This window comes from Nanorana parkeri, unplaced genomic scaffold (assembly GCF_000935625.1).
Source record: "Nanorana parkeri isolate BGI_ZX_2015 unplaced genomic scaffold, ASM93562v1 scaffold247, whole genome shotgun sequence".
Classification (NCBI taxonomy): domain Eukaryota; kingdom Metazoa; phylum Chordata; class Amphibia; order Anura; family Dicroglossidae; genus Nanorana; species Nanorana parkeri.
Window position 1 is genome coordinate 570,031 of NW_017306515.1, and position 24,516 is coordinate 594,546.

Below are 24,516 nucleotides of genomic sequence, written 5' to 3' on the forward strand. Positions count from 1 at the left end.
CCCCCCCCCCCCCCCCCCCCTATTTTTCAAAAACATTTTTTTCCAAAAAATTAGAACACATCAATCCTACAAAGAATAACCATCTATTTCATAATTTGGCAAATTTTATAGGACACCCCCTGTGCCGATATATTAACCATTCTCTTTCGAGGGTCATATTGACCATTTGTTTCCATTGTGAAAGTGTAGGCGGATTAGGTGATATCGACTTCTGTGCTATCAATGTCCTAGCTATAAACAAAAACCTAATTAAAGCATGTTTTTAGGAAGCCTGTAATTGAGTTCCCAGACAAGATAACAAAAATTGAGGATCCACTGGCAGTGTTACTGAGTACATTCTATTTATGGTCTGATTTATACCTTCCCAATATCTATGAATCTTGGGGCAGTGCCACATAAAATGTATTACGGTATCATCTGGTTGTCCACACCTATCACATTCAGGGGTTAAAGATAAGGTTGTTTTGGTGTACGATACATCCGATGCAATATAAATAATTGTGTCAATCTATGTGTAGTAGAGATGGAACAATCAGGTTTTATTTTCAAGGCTTGAGCTCAAGAAGTTGTTTCTATTTTACCCACATCTTGACTCCATCCTTCTTGGCATCTTAGTTCCCCCCTTAGATCTAACAGATGACAAAAGCTTAGAATATATCTTTGCTATCAAGCCACGCCTAGTTTCCCTTGCCTGAGCTATCACATGTACAAGGGAAATATCTGAATACTGTATATTAACATACGCTTATGTACCTGTAATGCATGATGCAGTTGTGGATATTGAAAAATAAGCTTTACTCTGAGAAGTGAATTGAAGCTCTGCTAAAGACTTAACCACATTACCTATATATAACTGATATAAATATAAAAATAGGACTCCTGGATACAAACCATTTTTTGTTTCTAGATATAAATATAAATAATTGAAACCCTTCAGTTTATAAACTTCTTGGAGAAGAGGATTGTGCCATATGGGCATATAACTCGTATAGCAGTATATTGTAGATAGTCTTATAATAATGACCAAGTCTGGAACTTAGTACCTTTTTCAAAACACCCTGCCTCTAAGAGTGAAATCAATGGGTATTTTAACTTTCCTACCTGTAAAAGCCTCTGCATTGGATCTCCCTCATCATACTTCCCCCACATTTGCTGCATCTGAGATGCCAAGAAATATAGCTGCAGATGGGGTACGGCAAATTCCCACATCACTTATAGGGTTCTGTAAGTAGGTTAATTTTATTCTTGGTGTCTTTTTACGCCATATAAATTCTCTGAACAATGGCAATTTTATTTTAGTATGTACACTGCCTTTGGAGAGCGTGCGGTACAATGTACTTTCCCATCCCACTGCCATCATCTGTAAGATACTGATAATGGAGCCAGGATGATGTATCCTCAGTGCACTATCTAGAGGCAGAGCCAGCTGTGCCCACCCCTTCCCCGTTCATTCCCCCACTCAGCACTGGAGGTTCGGAGAGGGGAGGGGGAAACCCTGTGAGGAGCGGTGACTGACAGTCTGGCACAGCTGGCTACGCCTCTGGATTGGCAGAGCCAGCTGTCACTCATGCAGCTGGATGGATCCAGACAGTATACAGCGGCTGCGGCGCTCTTAGTATATCGCAGGAATTAGCCCGCTATATACTGAGCTTTGGGTCACAGGAGGAGGTTAGTATATGTCCTCCTGTGACCCTAAAGAGAACTATGGGGGGAAAACACTTACCTCATAGTTCTTTTTTAAGAACACTTTTAATTTGGGTTCAACTCAGAGTAACTTAGTGTCTGTGTATTATTATTAATTATTATTATTTTTTTGTGCCAAGGCACAAACCCCAGCACCAAATTCAGATCAGCACTGAAGATATTTTCAAGTACAAAGTATTGGGGCTGAAGCATAATTGGGCATTCAAAGTGAACAGAGCTCCACCATATTTCCTAACACTCACTTTATACAGTAAAAAGCCTCAAATTGTTCATGAAATCAACCCCTATGCATCATGACATTTTCCTTTCTAATATCTACTTTCACCGTACGGAATTCTGTAAGTATTATTGAAGTACACATATCACAGCAATTTCCTAATTAGACAGATATGAGAAAAGACAACTGGAGCAGAATGTAAATATTCAACATTTTTGCACATAAGTGACTTTTGCATAAACTACATCACAAAGTAATCTGAGGTCTCCGAAGTTCACTTAGCGTACACTAAAGATGTGAAGCATAAATAATCTTTGGATATCAGGGCTTCATCATCAGGTCTCCTCTCAGACTAACACTAATAGAAATAATTTTATCCCTGGCATGCGTTCCATTTTACTATTAGTAGCAATTAGTTAAATGTTCCATATTGCTCTTTTTCTTTTTTTACTGTCCATCAGCAAAGGTGCTGAAAAGTCCCATCTGCTTACCATCACAAAGTGAAATATTAGGGTTGGCTATGTAAAAAAAAATGGCTGTATAATACATAGGCAGTGGCCATCTGGGTGGCAGGAGCTGTGTTCCTGTCAACTGCAAGGGAACAAACTACATATGGAAGGCGTATTGCTCTGCAGACGCAAAAACAGGAAAACAACATTGTGCTTCATGGTATACCGCTCTCCATACATACATATTTTTCTACTGATATGGAAAATAAAAAAAGGTAATTACTACAGCAGGAGTCAGAATACTTTTCACAACCTGAAAATGTTGATAGCAGTTAGAGGCTTCCTTTATTGCTAGTCATTTGAAGTGGAACAAACGCTAAAATCTCATATTATTTTGAGTAAAGTACTACAATGTTAAGCCAGCTTAGCCTAGGCTGAGATCACACTGAGGCTGATTTACTAAAGCAATTGATTAAAAGCAGGGATGAACCACTATGGTACATTTATATCACAAGGCCCGCATAAGGGATGATGTACAAACGTATAGTGAATATGATCCCTAATCTGGCTCAACCAGCTCCCTCCTCTCAGAGCTCTTGCATTAAGCTTACAATAGAGATTGAAAGGTTGCTGAATCACTGCTGGGAAGGAGAGCTCAGAGTGCTGAGCTGTCACTGCTGGGAGGAAGGTGAGCTGAACTGCTTAGACACTGCTGAGAGAGAGGAGCAGGATGATCTCATCTGTTAAGTCATTGCTTGGAAAGAGGAGCAGGGGTATCTAAGGTGCTGAGTCACTGCTGGGGAGAGAAGAACAAGGGAGCTGAGCTGTTAAGTCACTGCTTGTAGAGAGGAGCAGGGGTATTTGAGGTGCTGAGTCACTGCTGGAAGAGAGGAGCAGGTGGAGCTGAGCTGCTAAAAAAACAGCTTAAATAGCTTTAGTGTTTCTGCTGTGAATTTTGCAGATGTATTGCTCCACAGCGCCTGCAGCTACAGAGTAAGGAGACAACAGGTGCATATAGCAGCAAAACGTTTTTGGGGCTTTTTGTAAACTGGAGTTGTGCGTCAACAATTGTAAAGAGGTTATGATATACATAGACTGAGTGACATTTGTTAGGGAGCTAGATTTAAGGCTTAAGGACTAAGTTTAAGGCAATAAATTAGGAAATTAAACTCAGCATACAGTGGGCTATTGCCCGCTATATGCTGACAGTGCAGAGCTGCACTGCAGCTGGGAAAGATCCCTTACAATATTGTCAGGATCCACCCCGCTACCTAATTGACAGCTGGCTCTGCCTCAGTATCAGGGCCAGCCTTAGGCCTTTAGGCGCCCTGTGCGAGAAAGCTTTACAGCGCCCCTCAGTGGCCACACCCTTTAGTGGCCACCCCCCCCGTAACCACACCCATTTCCCACAATATCCGCACCATTTAAAGACTCCTATTTTGTTAAGCCGCAAAGAAACATATTAAAAAGTATGATAAAAATAAAACTTTTATTTAAAGGTATTAAACTTGTAGGCACAATATAAGTATTCTTATCAAATAAAACAACAGAAGGTAGACAATAAATGTCAAACTAAAATAGAGTCTATAGAAATAAAGTGTCAGGATGTCATGCCGACCCTTTCTTCAAGTAAGTGCATCTAGAAAAGTAAAAATAAAAAACAGAACACAGACCCCTGGCTACATGTAAATTAATGAATTACTATATGTCCGAATATACGAGAAATGTATTCAGACACATAATAATAATTTGTTTGAGAATGTGCGGCGGCCATGTTGGCCACCAGCGTGTTCTGTGAATGCGTGCCACCATTTTGGAGGCAGGGAGCATGACGTTACATGACGCCATGCATGCCGATATTGACGATATTGGCCCCACCATCTTGGTGTATACCTAGAGATACACCAAGATGGTGGCGCCCAACACGTGCGGTTTTATATGACGTCATATGCCCTGCCTCCAGAACACGCCAATGGCTGAATACAAAATAGCATAAAAATGTGTTTTGTTTGATGAAACAAATGAAAACTTTTTTAGTTTTCGTTCATTTCATATCGGATGGCCAGCGGTGAGGGGGAGAGAAGCCGCCCACAGGACGAGCTGTGACGGCCGCACGGCGCCCTTGTTGCCATGGCGCCCTGTGTGGCCGCACGGCTCTCACACCCCTAAGGCCGGCCCTGCTCAGTATAGCCAGCTGTGCCCGTCCCCTCCCCTGTCCGTCCCTCCAGTTAGCGCTGGTTAGTGGTGACTTACAGTCATTGCTCTCTGCAGGGAGAAGATTGTGAACTGAGCAATTAGTGGTATGTGATCACTCGATCTATAGAGCCGACGTGTGACAGCTACAGTGTTACATGTGGGCTCTAACTATGGGGGTGAGTGCATTTCACTCTCCCCATACTTCTCCTTTAAAATTTTAAAGCAGGACTCCAGCTACCCTGCCAAACCTAAGGTGCTAAAAATGTGTGCCCATAGGCTCCATTGATTAAATCAGTCACTGTCCCAGGGCCTTAAGTAACTTGTACTCTGCCACCAGGTCCCAATACATCTGTCTCAATGAGACAACTAATGTGCTCAATCTTTCTCCATTTTTCTAATCAAAGATAAACTATATTTGATTATAATAATAATAATAATATAACTTCTTATTTATCCTACAGTTTCCTGTAACAATGGGCATTATTTTTTCTATTTCCCTGAACTTTTCTGAGTATGTTCAGTATGTGTCACCAAAGTAAATATTTGCTCTGAAATGGATATTTATTTACGGATTGGTAATTCACACTTGATCTGCCTGAGAGCTTCCTCTCGGCATCAGCAGCGGACCTGACGTGCTTGCTGGGCTGTTACTAATTGCCACACCACAGCGCAAGTGAGTCGCATCAGACAGACATTATCCAGGAAGAGAGAGAGATAAAAATCCTTTTACATTTGTCACCCATCATGCTTGCTTGATTGGTTAGAATGGAAAAAGAGATGCTAGTGATCTTATAATCCGCATTACCAACCCAGTGGCTCTGTGCAGATTATGGGGTGATAACGTAGGTAATTAAAATCACTATACTTAAAGTGACACTAAACTCACTAAATTTAAAAATGCATTCAAGTACCTTAACTATTAACAAAAATGTATCTTATTTGTGTATCACTCGGCTGTAGATCCTCAAATCATCTCTGAATTGGTGCTGACACTGTCCTTCATTCTGGAGGGTGGCTACTATTGTTCCCCATGATCCCCGTGTGTGTTATAAAGTAGTCACCGCTCCAAGCTCGCTCCCGTGATGGACTACAATCTCAATACAAATTAGTAAACTAAACATGAGATTGTAGTCCATTACAGGAGTGAGCTTGGAGCGGTGGTTACACTACAACACACACAGGGACCATGGGAAATAAAAGGAAGGACAGTGTCAGCACTAATTCAGAGATGATTTGAGGATCTACAGCCTAGTGATACACAAATAAGATACATTTTTGTTATTAGGGTACATGAATGCATTTTTAAGATTTAACTCCTGAGTTTACTGTCACTTTAAAGCAAAACCTATTGAAAAATTGGGAAACCTGAAACTGAGCATATGAAGAAAAACTGCATAGGTAGAAGTTACCATTAATGAAAACAGTAAATCAAATTGATCATTAGATTCAGAGATATAAAGAGCTGAATTTGTATTTAGATCTGGACCATATATTGATACTTATTTACATTAAGCTGATCTCATTATCTCTCCTCCCCCCCCCCCTCCCCTGGGGGGGGAAAAAAAACATTCAGTTGGACACAAGGTATGGGGGAGTGTCACATACCTTATGGAGTTTGAAGTGATGAAGGCAGCCTCTCTTGCAACCCCAGTCTCAAAACCCCTGGATGGTGGAACAGGTGAATTGGGGCACTGAGGGGCATAATGCCATAAAGTATAGCTGCTGCTAAAGAACGCAGAACTCTGAGGTGCTTTTCTGGATGACTGGTCAGGAAACTCACAGCTAGAAAGCAGGACAGAGCGAATTGTAGGCAAGCAGGCCAGGTCAGCAACGTGCAGTCAGTAGGGTACCAGTGAGAAAGACAAAAAGGAGCGCTACAACCCAAAGATTTATGATCCCCATTGTGTATATTCATGAATGAATAGCAGTGTTTTACGAGATGAAAGTATCTGAAAATATTAGGAATCCAAAGACTCACTGTTAGATGGACCAATGGATGGCACTGACAGCTTAGGTCACGAGAAGCTCCTGTGTCATGCAGCCATGTGTACGAACAAGTTGTGCACTGGGTATGTTATTGCAGTCGGGAGCCGTGGGTACTCAGCTGGCCAGGCTGGAAACCGTCGGCACAACGGAGATACCGATCCACAGAAGTGGAGAGCTGTCGGCAACCAATGGGTGTAAATAATCGTTGGACTGGGGAGTCAGTCTCCCTTGGTGGTGGGGATGTCGGTCTGGGAAGTCGGCTACGCGTTTCAAGGCTATGTGCCTCTTTTTCAAGCCCGAGAAGAAGTGTCAAGAAGGGCGTTGAAAAAGAGGCACATAGCCTAGGGCACATAGCACATAGCCTTCTCGGGCTTGAAAAAGAGGCACATAGCCTAGATAGCACCCCCCGTCCCTTTAGCCTATAGAGCCAAAGAGGCAAGAAATAAAAGAGGGCATGTATTGTTACTATGAGTATTCAGTTCATATCTCTATAGGTTGAACTTGAAGGACATGTGTCTTTTTTCAACCTGACTAACTATGAGTATGATAGCAAACTCTCAGACCTCAAGTGCCCCCAGCTTGACACACTAGCTCTGAAAATATACACAACTAAGTAATGTTCCAGATATAAATCCATAGTCCATAAGTCTGCATAAATAATCGTAATTTAAATCGGAATTCCACACATTCATACAGCTCTGTAACTATGAACACAGCATTAAATGTATTGTTTTCATGTAAGTAGTATAAGTGCCTAAATCTGACTTGGTATCAGCCTCTATCTGGTTACTGTACAGTCTGTACTGCAGATTTGAGACAGGGGAAGCACAAGCAGCCAAGTGTTTTGCAGTGCAAGAAGCATGCTGATAGGAGAGAGTAGAGTGACTGAGAGATGTGCTAAGTGTGCTGCTTCTCCTTCTTCTATCCACTATCCAGTCACAGAGTGGGGCTGAGTAGGGTACCTGTGAGAGATCAGAGATCAGGTCCTCTTCCAACCTAGACAGGGATGTGAGAGCTGAGCTGTGCAAATCTCAGAATTGGATGGACAAAAATGAAATAAAAATGTGGGCTGGTAACAGCTGCCTTGTATGTATTGCATCAGTGTACTTGGCTATTTGCCTGGAGTTCAGCTTATAAAGCTAAATAGTTCCTAAAAAACAAAAGGAAATATTCAGATTCAAAGCCTATAATGACTGCTCCTCTCCTTGTACAACCTTATCATACTTCAATGGAGTATTCCTTTAAGGGCCTACGGCCAGACATGGCTGAAGCTTTGTACATAAATCAGAATCTGTTTTTCTGCTAAATTCTCTGTGATTTCCCCACTAATTTACTTTAATTTACTACATACTTCTCTGAGGACTTGGCCCCAAAAGGTGCCCATACACTTTACGAATCCCGCGATCGTACGAGAATCATACAGTGTATGGAAGGCGTGCGACCGTTTCTACTGTACGGTCGCACGTCTTCCATCGAACAAGCAGGCTGGAAAACCCGCCGGGAATCGTACGATTCTCGGCAAGTGAGTGGCCTGCTTGTTCGACAACTGACGAACGGGCCACTGCCCGTTTGCCGTCCTTGCAAGCCCGCCCCTCATTGCGATGATCGCAAGTACGATCTGCCTGTCCAAGATGGGCAGATCGTACTTTTTTTAAGTACTTTACAACCATCGCAAGACTAAGGTCTTGCGATGGTTGTAAAGTGTATGGCCACAGATGAGGAAATCAGCCACAACCTCACCGCATTTCATCTGAACGAGGATTCAGAAACAGCAGATCACTTATCAGAAGTTACTCCCTGAATGAGTCTCTGGCATGTCACTACGTTTACACTGCGTGTGTACACACCACTTTTCATTTTTTTCCACAAAGGAAGCTGATGGGGCCATAAAATAGATTTGCATCATTTAAAATTTTTGCTTAACCAGTTGACATCCGCGGTGTTAAACCCCCTTCCCATCCAGGCCATTTTTCAGTATTCAGCGCTGCGGTACTTTAACTGACATTTATTCCGTCATGCAGCGCTGTACTGAAATGAATTTTATACCCTTTTTTGGGGACAGATAGAGCTTTCTTTTGGTGGTATTTATTCACCACTGGGGGTTTTATTTTTTTACTATATTAAGGAAAAATTACCGAAATTTAAAAAAAAAAACAGTTTCCCCTATATTAAATGATAAAACATTTATTATTACCCAATTTTTTGGTAAAATATAAAAGATGGGGTCACGTCGGGTAAAAAGACACTAAACATGTCAAGCCTTAAAATTGCGTGCGCGCGCGAAACCTCAAAAAACGATAATACCCAAAATTGGCCATAGGCGACGCTTTAAAAGCTGTTACCGCTCATCAGTTTAGTGTTATCAGTGATTGATGGCCCTAAAATGATTGCTCTCACTGCGACGTTCGCGGCGATATGTAACATGTGTAGCGCAATTGTAATTTTTGCGCGCTGGGGCACCGGACGCGTATTTACGTTTATAGGCGCGTAAACGTGGGGGTGGGGGAGTTAAACATTTTGGGGGGGTTTTTTCCCCTTTTTTTATATGTGACTTTTATTTTATTTTACTTTTTTATGTGTTACTTTAATTTTTTTTTATTTATATTTATTTTTTTGCACTTATTGTTATTGCTATTATATAGGGGGATAACAACCCCCTATATAATAGCAAAGGCACACTGACAGGTCCTCTTTATGGAGACATTAGGGGTCTCTAGGACCCCTAATATCACCTGTGGACCCCAAAAGAAGCTGATGAAGCAGAGATCTGCTTCATCAGCTTCTACTCTCTGGCTATAGCAGCCAGACGACTGACAGGTGAATGCGGACGTGATGTAATACACATCACTTCTGCATTCACAGCCCGGACGGAGATCAGCAAGGAGCTGATCTCCCGCCCTCCTCCTCCTGACGCCCTCCGAGCCGGTCCCGGGATTCAGACACAATTTCTGCAAGTACAGTAACACACCTGTTGATCCTGCCAAAAAAACAGCGCCTTTGTCTCTCCCTGTGCATTTTCAGCCTCCCCAGTTCTCTCCTATGGACTACAAAACACCTCTTTGTTATAGAGATTACAAAATTGGAAGGAGTTCTGTGGTCCCAACACACTCCTTATCCTAGGGTGACAACGTTGGTCCTTCATAGATGCAGTAGGGTGAGAGAGTGCAGTCACCCTTGGGCAGCAAGTGTGGGACTGATAGGACCACCAGGTGAAAATATAGTAAAAAAGAAAAATATGACTGAAGAAAAATAGCAAAGTCATCAAAGAAAAACACCCAGGCATGAGCAGTGTGCAACTCACTTCCCTTACTAGAACAATACAAAATTCCCCAGCACACTCTTCACCTAGTCAGCACAAAATGCCTATTTACACTGTTTTAACATTTTAGGTTAAAAACAGAGGTTTTGTTAAAGGGCCCATTTACACATGTGCATTGTGGTAATGCACCCTGAAATACCCATTACAAAACACATGGTAACACATCTGATCTATGTGTGTTGAGTTGTGGTGCCATTCTTTGGGAAGTGTTTACAGTAGAGCCCAAGGCACAACACATCTCAGCACACCACACTGCATATACCATGCATTGTGGTGTGCTGCTTTATTAAAAAAGGGACTTGCATGCTCTTGTTCATTCATTGTGGTGCATTGGCAGCCCATTGGTAATGAATGGGCTGCCTTAACCATGACCATCCCTATAATGAGGGAGCTGGGGTCTGAAGTGGTTAACTGGCATCTAATTGGAGAGCGGCCAGGTGATGGGGGGTGCGGCAGGGGAGAGGCCACAGCATCCCAGGTTGCTAAGAGCTCTTAGTAATCTGCGGCACTCTTTGCAGAACAGGTTTCCACCCAGCTCACTGACGTCACCGGTTGGCAGGCGCTGAGTGGGTATGCTCTGGCTTGCATTCTGCAGCCATGGATGCCAATGAGCTGGGCAGGACGCCGGACAGAGCCGCGTATGCTGAAGCCACCCGCCACCTGCCCCCCTTCCCCCATGACCATTCCCTGACAGCAAACCCCTCTTTTTTGAACAACATCGCCTCAGGCAGCTATTAACCTAGGGAAAGCCCTGCCCTGCCCTTAATGCAACACTCTTTAAAGTGTGCCATACTGTGCATTTGTGCGGGTGAATTAAAGCAGTGAAACGGTCCATATACATTTGCAAATACATTTGAAGACACACTGCTCCATCAAGACACCTCTGCACTGCTCTTACTCAATACAGCTGTTGAATGGACGCTTAAGGTGCCCATAGACTGCACGATTATCGTACGATAATCGTATGCGATCGGTTTTTCGTACGATAATCGAGCAGTGTGAACAGAGACGTGCGACCATTTCTACTGTACGGTCGCACGTCTTCTGTCGAACCAGCATGTTCGAAAACCAGCCGGGAATCGTACGATTCTCGGCTGGTGCTCGGAAGACAAATGCCGAACGGGCCGGTGTGCGCACACGCACACTGCCCGTTCAGCATTGCGGTCATCGGAAGCCCGCCCCCCTTGCGATGATCGAGAGTGCGATCTGCCTGTCCAAGATAGGCAGATCGTACTTTTTTTTAATCCCTGTACAACCATCGCAAGACTAAAGTCTTGCGATGGTTGTAGAGTGTATGGCCACCTTCAGACAAATAGGGCTGTCCCATTGGGATAGGAAAGGGAGTTCTCAGCCCTATAAAAGCTCCAAATCCTTTGGTGGGTGGGAAAACTAACATACCTGAAGTCTGACTGTGCACTTAGCTGCTTAACAGGAGTTAAAAACTACTGCCTGGATCAACAGGAAATAAAACTATGTTACGGGGGGATGCAGGAAAACAAAAACTGCTATGTTAATGTCAGTGACAGACGTCATGTATGTCATTTTGTTTATTTTCTGCACAGTTCCACTTTAAGCAACACATGTCTTTTATGAATACTTTTTTAGTTAAAGAACTACTGCACTTACCTACCCTTTGCTCTAATTAAATATTAACGAGCCACCAACACTCTAGTATTTCTGCTCTTCTTGTGCAAATAGTTAATTATTAGTGCAGCGCTCCCAATACCAATATCAACATACAAAAGTGGTTTGTACCGCAAATATTCAACATCAATGAAATCTATATGTATGCATATCCATAAAGAATTTGAAACCAGTGCTCTAAATTATTTTTGTGTGACAGCGCGAATTTATACACACTTATAAAAAAACATTATGGCATTTATAACTTATTAGTGATAACATCAATTTTAATTTTAAAAATGTTGTCCCTTCACATGTGAAAAAGGTTCCTTTATAATACTTTCTCCTTACAGTGCTCTTTCCGCCATATATCAATCACCATCAACCAGTGCTCTCTCCTCCATATATTTATCACCATCGACCAGTACTCTCTCCACCATATATCAATCACCATCAACCAGTACTCTCTCCTCCACATATTAATCACCATCGACCAGTACTCTCTCCACCATATATCAATCACCATCAACCAGTGCTCTCTCTTCCACATATTAATCAACATCGACCAGTGCTCGCCCCCACCATATATCAATCAACCACTACTCTCTCCACCATATATTAATCACCATTGACCAGTACTCTCTCCACCATAAATCAATCACCATCGACCAGTACTCTCTCCACCATAAATCAATCACCATTGACCAGTGCTCTCTCCTCCACATATTAATCACCATCGACCAGTACTCCCTCCACCATGTATCAATCACCATCAACCAGTGCTCTCTCCCCCATATATCAATCACCATCAACCAGTGCTCTCTCCATCATATATCAATTACCATCAACCAGTGCTCTCTCCATCATATATCAAATCACCATCAACCAGTACTCTCTCCACCATAAATCAATCACCATTGACCAGTGCTCTCTCCTCCATATATCAATCACCAGTGCTCTCTCTTCCAAATATTAGTCACAATCGACCAGTACTTTCTCCACCTTATATCAATCACCATCAACCAGTGGTCTCTCCATTATATATCAATCACCATCAACCAGTGCTCTCTCCTCCATATATCAATCACCATCAACCAGTGCTCTCTCCAGCGTATATCAATCACCATCGACCAGTACTCTCTCCACCCTTGGAAAACTTGTAAGTTTGGGTTTATAATATTTTGGGATGCACCAATAAATAACTATTTGCATATATGTTGGACGCTCATTAACATTCAGTGTTTGCTAGCAGTCGTTAAGGAATCTTGAGTACATTTAATGACTACGCCTTCTTGTGTGGGGGAGTATTTGCTCATAGTTGACAGCTCAGGGTTGACATAAATTTAGATGAACCGTGTGATGACAACTTTGAGTACGGAATGAGATGGTGGTAAAGTGTTTGGTCACTGAAACCTGCAACTGACCCATGAAATCCATGACTGCTGGCAAGTAATTGTTCCAACTTTGTAATCAAAACACATAAATAATGTTTGTGCTAAATTTAGCCCAACATAATTCCCTGAGATTATACTTAATGAAGATTTAAATGTCCATTTCAGACAGCAGAAATATTTGGTTATGGATAGATTGTGAGGGATTCGCTCATCTTCTCATATATTCAGTACTATGGTGGGCGAGTATCTATCACATCCCCTTTGGAATGATTTAGTTAAAGGATTCCTCACCCTTCCTACCCCTTTCACTTGTGTGAAAATTTGTAAATTTTTCAAAAACATGCCCAGCTTTAAAATAAAAATAGAATTAATCAAATATGATAATATTCAGCAATTTGTCTTTCTCCCAGGCCAGGTCTACTCTTAAGCTAAATCTGTGAACACACAACACTTCTCCATTCGAACTTTTGGAAGTACATGTCAACATTTTTAAGCTGAATTCCAGGTAGTATTGAAAAATAGACTCTACTTTAAAGCTTGTAGCAGGCTGCTACATTCAGCTGCTGACGAGTGTTGTGCCAATCAGTTTCTACACACAACATGTGTTCACTCCCAAGTTCACTTACGCTGATTCCTTTCTTACAAGGTAAACATTTTTCTTCATGCAATTTATGGGAAAACTCCCATATTATCTCAATCCCTAATAAAGTGGCCATGTTTTAACCACCGAAACATGATGGCTTTGTGTACAGTTTAACGATAGAATAAACCCGTATGAGGTGTGGCACTACAATACTAGATCTACCCAAGTCAAAATCCAAGGTGATTGTAGAGGCCCTTTGAGTGCAGAAGCTGCAAGTCCACTGTACAGACATCCACTTATACCATCTCCACACCATTGGGTAGGATTAGGGAAACCTTCAGGGATCCAGTGTCCCCTACCCACCTTCCTAATCAATCTGGCTTTATATCAACCTCCTGTAATCTTCTACACAGCATCACCCACAGCAAGTCAGGACTTCACTGCTTTGCCTAGTACTGTGAATCAACAGTCTGATTATGCTTACATAATGAGGTGAGAGATGACCTCATCAGTGTGTTGCTTATTTTCGATTGTCCAATCACAGACTGGGGAAAGGTTGGTGACCAGACTTTCTGTTTGTGGGAAACTCTGGACAACGGATTCTCTGCAGATACCTGATCACAATAATATGTTAACTCCTATACCTAACATGGTGCATTACATAAGAGTTACATTTTTCCTCATGTTATTTGTTCCACAGAGAACCCCAGAAAATGTCAATTACAATATATGGTGAAGAGCCATATAGACACCTGACCATCACACCTAAACTATATGGGCAAAAGTATGGTGTGGGGGGAACTCTGGGCTGCTGTTAAATTTACACATGTAGTGGGCCTCTCCCCCCGCGCTCCAGATTGCATGGGCTAAATGCTTGTTTGGCTGTGAGGGAGGGATAAGTACAAATATACCTTATTCCTTGCTCCACCAGCAATGGGTGTTCTCCTTTGCTGCCCAATGCTGGGCCTTTGCGGTCCTTCCATATAATTCAGGATTGTGGTCCTGCATTGTACATGATGAAATCAGAAAGCAGCTGCTCGCGAGGCAGTGAAGTGAAGCGCTTTAGGGGGGCAGTCACACAAAGAGGAAGCATGCAAGAGCGAGGAATATTTGGTATTGGTATTGGTAAATACTTGTACTTATTCCTTGCCACCTAGCCAAACCGGAATGAATGCAATTTGGGGACCTTACTGCATGGGTAAATTTAATATCACCTTGGAGTTGGGTTTTAGCTCTATGGAAGACCTTTGGGGTGAACTGGAGCACTGACTGTGGGCCAGGTCTTCGTGCCCAACATCAGTACCTGACCTCACAAATGCCCTTTTGGTTGATTGGGCATAAATTCCCACGGACATGCTCCAAAATCTTGTGAAAAACCTTCCTTCCCATAAAAGTGGAGGTTGATATCGATGCAAAGAGTGGGGGGAGGCAACATATTAATTTTCATGCGATGTTCAACAAGATCATATAAATGTCAAAATGTTAGCCATATAGTATATATTTTGTGGAAAAATTTGCTAATAAATTATACCACCTCTCACCAAGGTAATCCATATTTTTTAAATGGAGGGAAGCTGCAAAATTACCTTTCTATTTAATATGTTTTTCCTAAAATGTCCTACATTTTCGCAATCACATTTTCACTATTGCTTTCATCTATGAATTTAATAATTTAGAAGTGAAACATGCAATGTGTCTAAGTGTGTAATGAGAGATCAAATAAAAAAGAAACAAAGCTTTTTAGACTGTCACCAAGATTGCCCTGTACATGCGTGCCCAGTCACCAACAGCTGCAGCTGCTTAGCAGTTGGTGCCATTTGGCAGATGTCCCAAATTACAACCACATTCTGTGTTCAGATTTCCTGAAGAATCTGCTGGACCAGCAAAAGGCATACTCAGCTTAGCATATGTATTTTTAGCTATATATTTTCTTTTCAGTCATATTCCTTTGAATATGAATATCAGGCGGCAGGCAGATGCTGGTAAGAAAACACACACACACACACATATATATATATATATATATGTATAGGGCATACTAAACTGCATAACCTTCTTATCTATTAAAGTGACAACAAACTCAGGAGTTGAATCTTAAAAATGCATTCAAGTAACTTAACTATTAGCAAAAAATGTATCTTATTTGTGTATCACTTTTCTGTAGATCCTCAAATTATCTCTGAATTGGCACTGACACTGCCCTTCCTTCTGGAGGGGGGCTACGTTTGTTCCCCATGGTCCATGTGTGTGTTGTAAAAAAGCCACCGCTCCAAGCTCACTCCCATGATAGCATAGCGCAGCATACATTATTTTTATCCCTGTCACAAGGGTGAATTTTAAAGGGAAATTATAGTACATTTTAAATGTTTTTAGTAGTTTAAATTTTGTAAAGGGATCTTCCAGCAAAGAAAACATTCCTGACATGTCAAAATACACTGGCTGCTTTAGGGGCTGCTCTGTGTCAGACTATTTGAACACAAATGTAACACAAAAGATGTAACAAGCATCAGGATTTACATGATTATGTAATCACTGGGCCATCATGTCAGTCTAGGAAGTTGATTCTGATTTTGGATACGACTAGAACAAAGACACTACCATCGTTCTGAAGAGAAAAGCAGATAAATGCATTTTTAGGGAGAGACCTGTAATCTCTGTAATAAGTTATAAATACGTATATGCATTGAACACTTCTTTTTTATTATACACTGAGTGGCCAGATTATTATGACCACCCCATCAGTACTTCGTTGGGCCACGAGATGACTCCACAAGATGTTGAAAGGTGATGCGAGGAATCTGACACTGCACTGTTGCCCTGTTCTGCCCTACCATTGACAAGTCGCTGACGGCCACAATTCACACGTTCAGACCCAGATTTCCGGCTGACAGTCCAGTCTTTAAACACTTTAACAACAGCTGCTCTTGAACATTTAACAAATTCTGCTGTTTTGCTGATACTCGCTCCATGGTGCGAGCGCCAACAATCATCCCACGTTCAAAGGCTGTTAAATCGCGTTGTTTACCCATATCTTCAGAAAAAAATCACTTGTACTGTTGTGGTAAACAACCTGCTTCCCTATTTATAATGGTCTGGCCCTCTAGCAACTTCAGCGCGAAATTATAGCTAATTTGCCTACAAACGTCAGGTGGTCATAATAATCTGGCCACTCAGTGCATATACATGCTTTAATTATTTATATATAATAAACATTTAACACAGGGTGCCCCATGACAGAAATAAACATTTAACACAGGGTGCCCCCATGGCACATGATTCACAGAGCATTATACGTTTTCTAAAGCGAGAGCTCAACAGAAGCTGTTTGTTTTCAGACTTTCTGTCCATGGCTGAAAATTTGTATGGTCCCTTCTGAACAAAGCAGCCAGGGAGGGGAAGCAGTCACTTCTCTGACTCGTTCACTTGTGTGTGTATATTTCAGATTGAGTGACAGAGTCTGGAAAACATGTAAAAAGGAGATGAAAGTTCCACCTGCTGATTGCTAATGAAAATGCGAAATATGCACATGTAATGTCCAGTGGAGAGCAACGCACAATGCCCGGGTGCACACAAGTCAAGTAGATACATACATAAATAAACCTATTGGTTGATGTTTTAACAAGGCACTGCTTGTCGAAATGTTGACCAATAAATGTATTTATGTTGCTTCATTACAAGACCTGTGAGTGGTCTTGTGGAGTGTACTTCATTGGGGAACATGTTTGGCCTACATGTACATGCATGAATAATCAAAACAAATTTCCACTTTGCTCTATCAGATATACAACGGGTAAATGATGTGTGGTCTACTCCCTGTGCTGAAACTTGCGGTTTGTCCAAGATGTGACACTTTGATAAATTATGTGCAGCTAATGTCATGTAGGAGTAATTAGTGCAATTATGAGAACATTATGAAAAACATTGATCTCAGATATTCCCGAGAATGATTTGATGATAGAAGTAATAAAACAATAATTACTAGAGGTGGGTGGCTCTTCTTATTGTCCATCATTCTGCCAGTTGGCTTACTACTTTTGCAATCTTTCGTGCAGTGAGCTCATAGCTACCACGGGGAACATCCAATCCCCAAAAGTCGGCTGTTTATGGGTGCCGCCTTTGAAAAACTGACACTTCAATTACTCAATTGCTGATTAAATATGGCAATGATTGAATCTAATTAGCCAAAGTACCCCTGTAATTTATATGTGTAAGGTTGGGATGAAGTGGCAGTTCATTCTGGTGATAGACATAACATCATGAGCTGAAGCAGAGACACCGGCACTCCAAATTTGCAAAATACGTCTATTTATTGACGATGCACGTCAATAAATAGACGTATTTTGCAAATTTGGAGTGCCGGTGTCTCTTCTTCAGCTCACGATTGTTACGGCTGCCACCCGTTGACTACCGCAGCACCCAATTGTTGAAGGGATTTACGCGGTCAGGAGTGCAATGGGACCATGGACTATCTATAGACATAACATCATGTCCCAGGTTTATGTCTGAGGGTGCCGAGGAACCAACCCAGAAACAGTAGTACCAGACATAGATCATTTACTATATAGACATGAGGACACCTGACCATCACACCTTTATGAGCTTATTGGACATCTTATATGAAAACCATGTGTAATATGATCTTTCTGTCCACCCCCCTCCTCATTCCCACCACTTTGGCGCTATAATAGTCACCACTCTTCTGGGAGGCCTTTCCACAAGGTTTTGGACTGTGTCGATGGGCCAGTTAGGACAGAATCAAAATGATTGTTTAATAAAGGAGTAGAGGATGTTGACTAAGTCAAATATCACTTCGTAAAGGAAACCTGCTCTACTCCTTTCCTCAATTAAACTCAAAGTATTCTTACAAAACTGCTGTGATAGTTATGTTCCTTTGCTCTGACCACAAAGTTCAACAACTATTCCTTCTCAGCACATTTTGCGAAACCAAACACACATCCCACCGGCAGTGATTGTATTAAATCCATTCCTCCCAGAGCAATCTAAATCTGCACATTTCTACAAAGCTGTTTTATGTGTAGAGATTTATAGAATGTGGCAGTTATGTTTTTTAGAAGATGATGCAAACGCTGTAAAAATATATTGTGATGCAATGTCATGTGTAAGATTTAAAGAGGATCAAACTTCAAGACAATGTACAAATCCCTTTCACTTATTTACATTTGTACAACCAGCAAATGACTAGTATCTGAATAACTAGTAACAAGAAAACTAAGTAGTGAATACATAATAACTGAATATAATCATATATTCTATTTTTTTTTTTTAACCTTACACTCTACTGTAGATAGTCTATGACACTATAGACGCCCAAGCAGAATGGCTGAAAAAAACTGAATTCCGAACCACATTATAACATTTATCCAGACACACCCAGAAAAACACGTTACATTGTTGACTTCATGAATTACTGCAAATCCAAGTGAAATTTTCTTGGAAAGGCCTTGTTCAAATAGTGGTCAAAGGGGCGGTAAAAACAGACAGTTGATCCACATGATTCCCGCCCCCGACCACCCAACCTAAAACCTGGTTTGTACACATGCCACGGCATGTTGTCTTTGGCAGGCGATGCTGCTTGCCAAGTGCGATCATTGCAGTCAATGGGATTGCACCGCAACTGTGTGACAAGTGATTGGCACACGGTTGTGGCACACAGTTCCGGCGCAATCCAATTGACTGCAATGATTGCATTTGGTACTGAATCCCCTTTTGGATTAAAAATAGGCATTCAGGAGGCAGCAGTGTTGCCTCTTGAACACCTGTAAACCTGCTGTTAAGCCCCCTCTGAAAATCGATCCACTACAGTTTTTTTTTCAGAAGGCAGTAAAGTTTGCAGCCCACATGAACCTACTCTAACAGTTTCACTACATGCCCCATAGAAAGTTATGTGACGGAGACATACAGAAAGCGGGAAGGGCCCTAAAGGGATCCTAATAGGATGGAAATATGGGAGCTGACATTGTTGTCTTAGGCTTGAATTACACTGGTGATTACAACTCTTTGCCACTGGACATTAGTCATTTCATGTCAGTCATGTACATGCACACTGAAAAAAACGCGGCGCTAATAACTGTTAACAAGCAGTTAAAGGGATTCCGTGACTGTGCTGCCTCCGCAGTTATATGACAATGGAATTGGATTGATATTATTGTATATTAGTACAGTATAGCTAATGTTTGGTATGCTGCCACTTAGTGGTCATTAGGTTTATTACACCCCTTTTTTCCTGTGTTGCTTCCCTTGTATAATGTAACACCTCCTTTTTCCTGTGTTGGATTCAGCCAGTTTCTGACCACATGTGCACATGGGAAGAGGAAGGCATTATCCTTTTTTGACCTTAAAATACTGTCATTTCAACCTTCTGCTACATCCTATTGTCTGTCAGACTAATGATTTCAGGACAGTGGTAGAGTGCATGGCCCTGTCACAGTTGCAAACACTGTGACCCTGGTGGTTCTCCTGAAAATACCAAGTATTAGCACTGGTATCTGTGTATCCCTAATATTCACCTGTCCTGTCCCCTTGCACGCACCATCATCAATCTTCACTAACCTTGCCTTTTCTGCATCTGGCACACTTCACAGGATATGTTTCTTTAAATATGAAATAGAACAAAGCCTAACTTTCCTATTTCCCTTGTTTCCAACATTAAACCTTGAAGCAACAGCTGTGCATTAGGAAAGGATCTATGTACAGACACCCTGAGGATATATGTTGCTTAAATATACCTATATTAACATTAAAAGTATTAAACGACCAGCAGAAACGTTTCATAGATATCTGTACATCAGTTTACAAAGAGGGACAACTGAGGAGGAAAGAGGGACAGAGAGCTTTGGTTCCCAATGAGGGACAGTTGGGAGGTATGCTATATACATCTTGGGTTTTGAACTCCTGAGTGCCCTGGAAGCCATTAAATGGTAGTGTTTATTTCCTGCTGGTAGCTCCTTTACTATAATCTGGGAAAAGATTTGCTTTAAAGAATAAGTGAAATTTAAGACAAACTGAACGTATACTTTTTGCCCCTTTGCACTTAGCTAAACTAAGCTACCCTCCCCCTCCACGGATGCGTGTTTACCTCAATCTAATGGTCATAGCCTCCAAGTGATTGTTTACATCCAATGTCACAAGTCTCACTCTTCTGGTTGCTGCTGCTCATTACAGTCCTATAGACTTGTAAGGGGCTTTCTCGAGAGGCCAGAGACGGCAGTAGACAACCCCATAGACTATGTGCAGGTTCAGCCACGCTGGAAACAATCAATTCCCCCTTTAATTCACCCCTCCCTAACAGTACCATTTGACCTTCTTTTCCTATCCCATTGCTGCATTTATCTGCAGGGACTGAAGAAAGGAAGCCGGTGTAAGCTCTGAGTCTGAGCTTACACAGGGCTGAGGACTCTCTTCCTGATCCCATTGACAGCACTGGACCAATCACCAAGCACCCCTGTAGTCACATGCTTCTCCATACTCTGAAATATCTTCACTTTCAGTGTCTGAATGGAGTGGTGGGGTAGTGAAGACAAGGTGAGTATGTGCTTCTGGATGGGAGGGGCATTAAAGGGAACCTGTTCATTTGTCCTGTTAGAGCAAAGCACGGATTTAACTTTCACAAAAGTGGTGTTTTAACATTTCCATAATAAACAACGACGATATAGAAAATGTAATACATGACCCATCCTGCACACTGTGCTCTACTGAATCCTTCACACTTTCTGACTAATGTTCCTTCAGCTGTAAGCATTGTTCCAGCTATGACATCAGAAGCATTAAGTGACCTCTTAGTCAGGACACATGGCTTTATGAACGGTCTTCAAGGATAGTTACGACTTTCAGTGTAATAATCTAGAGAAAGAGACACACACTTTCATGTGTCCAGGCTCTGTGCGGTGTGCGGTAACCCACAACAACTGATCCATAATAATATCTTACTCTACAATACTAAAGTCTGATTGGCTGTTATGGGTGATGGCACTTTACAACAGATTAATAAAGCAGATCTATGATTTCCTTAAATATTTTCTACACCTATTAAAAAGCTCCCTATTGGAAGATTTCCCTTCTATTCTTGTAATGATAAAATGTTGGATCTTCCCTCTTTAACATTTCTAGTAACAATTGTTACTATCACCCATAGAGAGGGGGGGAATCTCCCCAGTTGGGACACAGATAGAAATTAAAAAAAAACCCTTCCCTAGGCTATCCAAAACAACAACAAGAAAAAAAGGTTTAACATAAACACTTTAAGGCCTTGTTCACACCAAATGCAGAGCAGATCCGGTCAGGTTTCTGCACACGCAGTGCAGTGGGTTGTGCCGCGTTTTTGATGCGTTCCAGACCGGTTTTGGTAAAAAAAAAAAGTTTAACATGGGCTTTCAGGCACTTGCATGCGTTTTTGATGCGTTCCAGAGCAGATCCAGAGCAGGTAAAATAGGGCTTGCCGCAGTTTTTTCACCTGCTTTGGATCTGGTCTGGATCTGCACGCTGTGAACTGGAGCTCAAAATGCCATAGGAATACATTGGACGCAGTTTTGATCCGAGCATTGCAGTCATAGGAAGCCCGCCCCTCAGCGGGCTTCCGATGACTGCAGATGGATGGGCAGATCCGGGGCAGGTTTGAATCCGACTTCTTAGTTTGGACCTTTTCTTACATTTGTGTGTGATAAACAGATACGTCCCTCGGCGGAGCGGATACCGGGTGACACCCCGCCGTGACGTAGTTGCACATGCGTGCCCATCTTGGTGATACCTGCTGGTGTCCATCACCAAGATGAGAGGAGGGGACATTGTCGTGGGACCAGGGGTGCCTTCTTACCTGGGGTCTGGCGGGCATGGCAGAGATTGTAGGGTCCTTCTTGGGCTGATTTGGTGCCCGGCGGCGGCAGCTTGGTTGTGGGTGCACTCATGCTTGCGTACGTGCGCATGATGTGCGTGCGTGATGTGCGGGCGCACGTGACATTGCCGTGGCCTATTAGTCACTTCAGGTGCTGATCATTGCCAGGGAAGGCCTTTCGAACACACCTTCTCTCCATTCCGTCCCATTGGTTCCAAGGGACCTGTAGCTTCCCCGTTGCACAGACAAAGTGAACCGCATATAACTGCCTCTCTAACAGACGTTCACCCGGCAGGATAAGGCATGCCGTCAGGTCCCCTCTCTCCTGCAACTGTTGGGCTCCCAGTCCATGACTGAGTGACCGACTTTTCAGAGGGGGTAACACTAAAGTGACTGTCAGTCGTTTTGGTATCACCCGTCCAATAGTGTTACCAAGGTGCGACCTGGGCAGGTAGACTGTGCATACTTTGGTTGAGAATTTTCCACCCAACTGGATTGTCAGATGGAAGGATGTTGGATTGTAAGCTGCTGACAGGGCCACCCATGGAGCAAGTTTTGGTTAGTCCATCAAGAACTGCCCAAAATTTGCTCCATGTATGGCAAACTTTAGTGTTCCCGCAACTGAACAGGAAAGAGGTAACAGGAAGGTAAATGTCAGTGGATGGAGAGTACCCTATGAAGAGTACCTGTCACTTTTGCCCTGTCTCAGCTTTTTTTAAATATAGGATTACAGCTCCCATTGCTTAGCTCCTGGAAGCGGCCCTAGTGCCATGGCAGAGCAGCATCATTCACAATGACTTGCCTGTCCCGGACCTTATACTTCTTCCTACAGCATCTTCCAAGAACCCATATCTTTTCCCGGGTATGAGCCAGAATGACAGGTTCTCTTTAGATCTCTGTAGTAGAAGGCTGTATGGAGCTGACAGCTAATAACTATCTGCTCTGTGACTGAAAACTGCAGATAATTCATCAAACAGCTGGTACAGAGCAAATTTAGCTTTATGTTGTAATTCATAACATTTGCCCAGACAGACTCGGCGAGAAACATGCCGCTTCATTTACTTAATGAGGTGCCACGTGTCCAGACACGCTTCTCTTGGTGAACACATACTCTCTTTAACATTTCACATTCATAGGCTTTGTATGTTCTTATTATTCATGTGACATGCATATGAATACATACCGCATCATTTAAATTTGTAGGTGAAGTAAAACTAAAGCCAAAAACCTATTTGTTTTGGAGCTCAGCAGTAGCAGCCTATTTCTCATTGCAGAAGAAGAATTTCCTTTAAGTGACAGCTTTGCATGCATTGTTTCTTTGTTCTTTACAACACTGTGAACTTGCTTCATGTGTCATTGCTTTGGATGCTTCCACCGAGATGACCTCAGTGTTTGAGCATGAGCTACAGAAGCCAACATCTCCAAACAGGATTCTTTGCTGTTGGGTGGATGGAAGTAACCGATATAACATCATTGCAATAGTTCTGCCTGGGGACATTACAATATGACGTGTGCTTATAAAGAATTTAGCTTTGGAATTTTAGGTTAAAGTAAATGTATAGCTAAAACTCCTATATTAGAGAAGAACTCCGAGCAAATAAAAAGCTTACCCTTGTAGTGGGGCTGCCCCCGCATTGCAAGGGTTAATTGCTCATTTTGTCTAGGGGACTCATACAAAGCAGATATACTCACCTGATCCCAGCTCCAGCTGCAGTTAGTGTTTACCTCTCTCCACTTTGGCTACGAAATGTCCCTCAGCTTCCTCACTTCTAATGCAGGTGAGAGGCCCTGCATAAGACATAATGACTTAAGAGGTCCTTAGACTGCCGGAGCCCAGGGCAGAAGAGGCTGCAGGGACCAGTCTAGCAGCCCAGTGGAAGCCAGGATCAGGGAAGAAATTCGGCTGTATTCCAGCCCGTAGACTAAAACAAGCACTTACCGCCATTATCAGATAGCTTTGTCTTAGAATATAGTGATGCAAAGCAGGGAGTCGCTTGAGCTGTCCTATAGTGCTCTGGGAATCATTTGCAATGTACAGCAGTCCCCGGGTTACGAACAAGATAGGGACTGTAGGTTTGTTCTTAAGTTGAATTTGTATGTAAGTTGGAACAGGTACATTTTTTAAGTGTAACAGTCAAAAATGTTTTTGTTTGTTTTAGATAGCATAGGGAAGGATTTACCCTCTGTAAAGATTATT

At 42.3% G+C, this 24,516-nt stretch overlaps 1 protein-coding gene across 1 annotated transcript in view; it reads right to left on the reverse strand.

Annotated features, from left to right (window-relative positions):
* The window catches only part of LOC108787197 (prolyl endopeptidase FAP-like), a 78,819-nt gene extending 56,427 nt beyond the window's left edge, over window positions 1–22,392 (reverse strand). Inside the window, exon 1 of the mRNA XM_018556685.1 lies at window positions 22,302–22,392. Coding sequence (XP_018412187.1) covers window positions 22,302–22,392 — 91 coding nt within the window. The remainder of the gene's footprint in view (window positions 1–22,301) is intronic.
* Window positions 22,393–24,516: the final 2,124 nt, after the last annotated feature.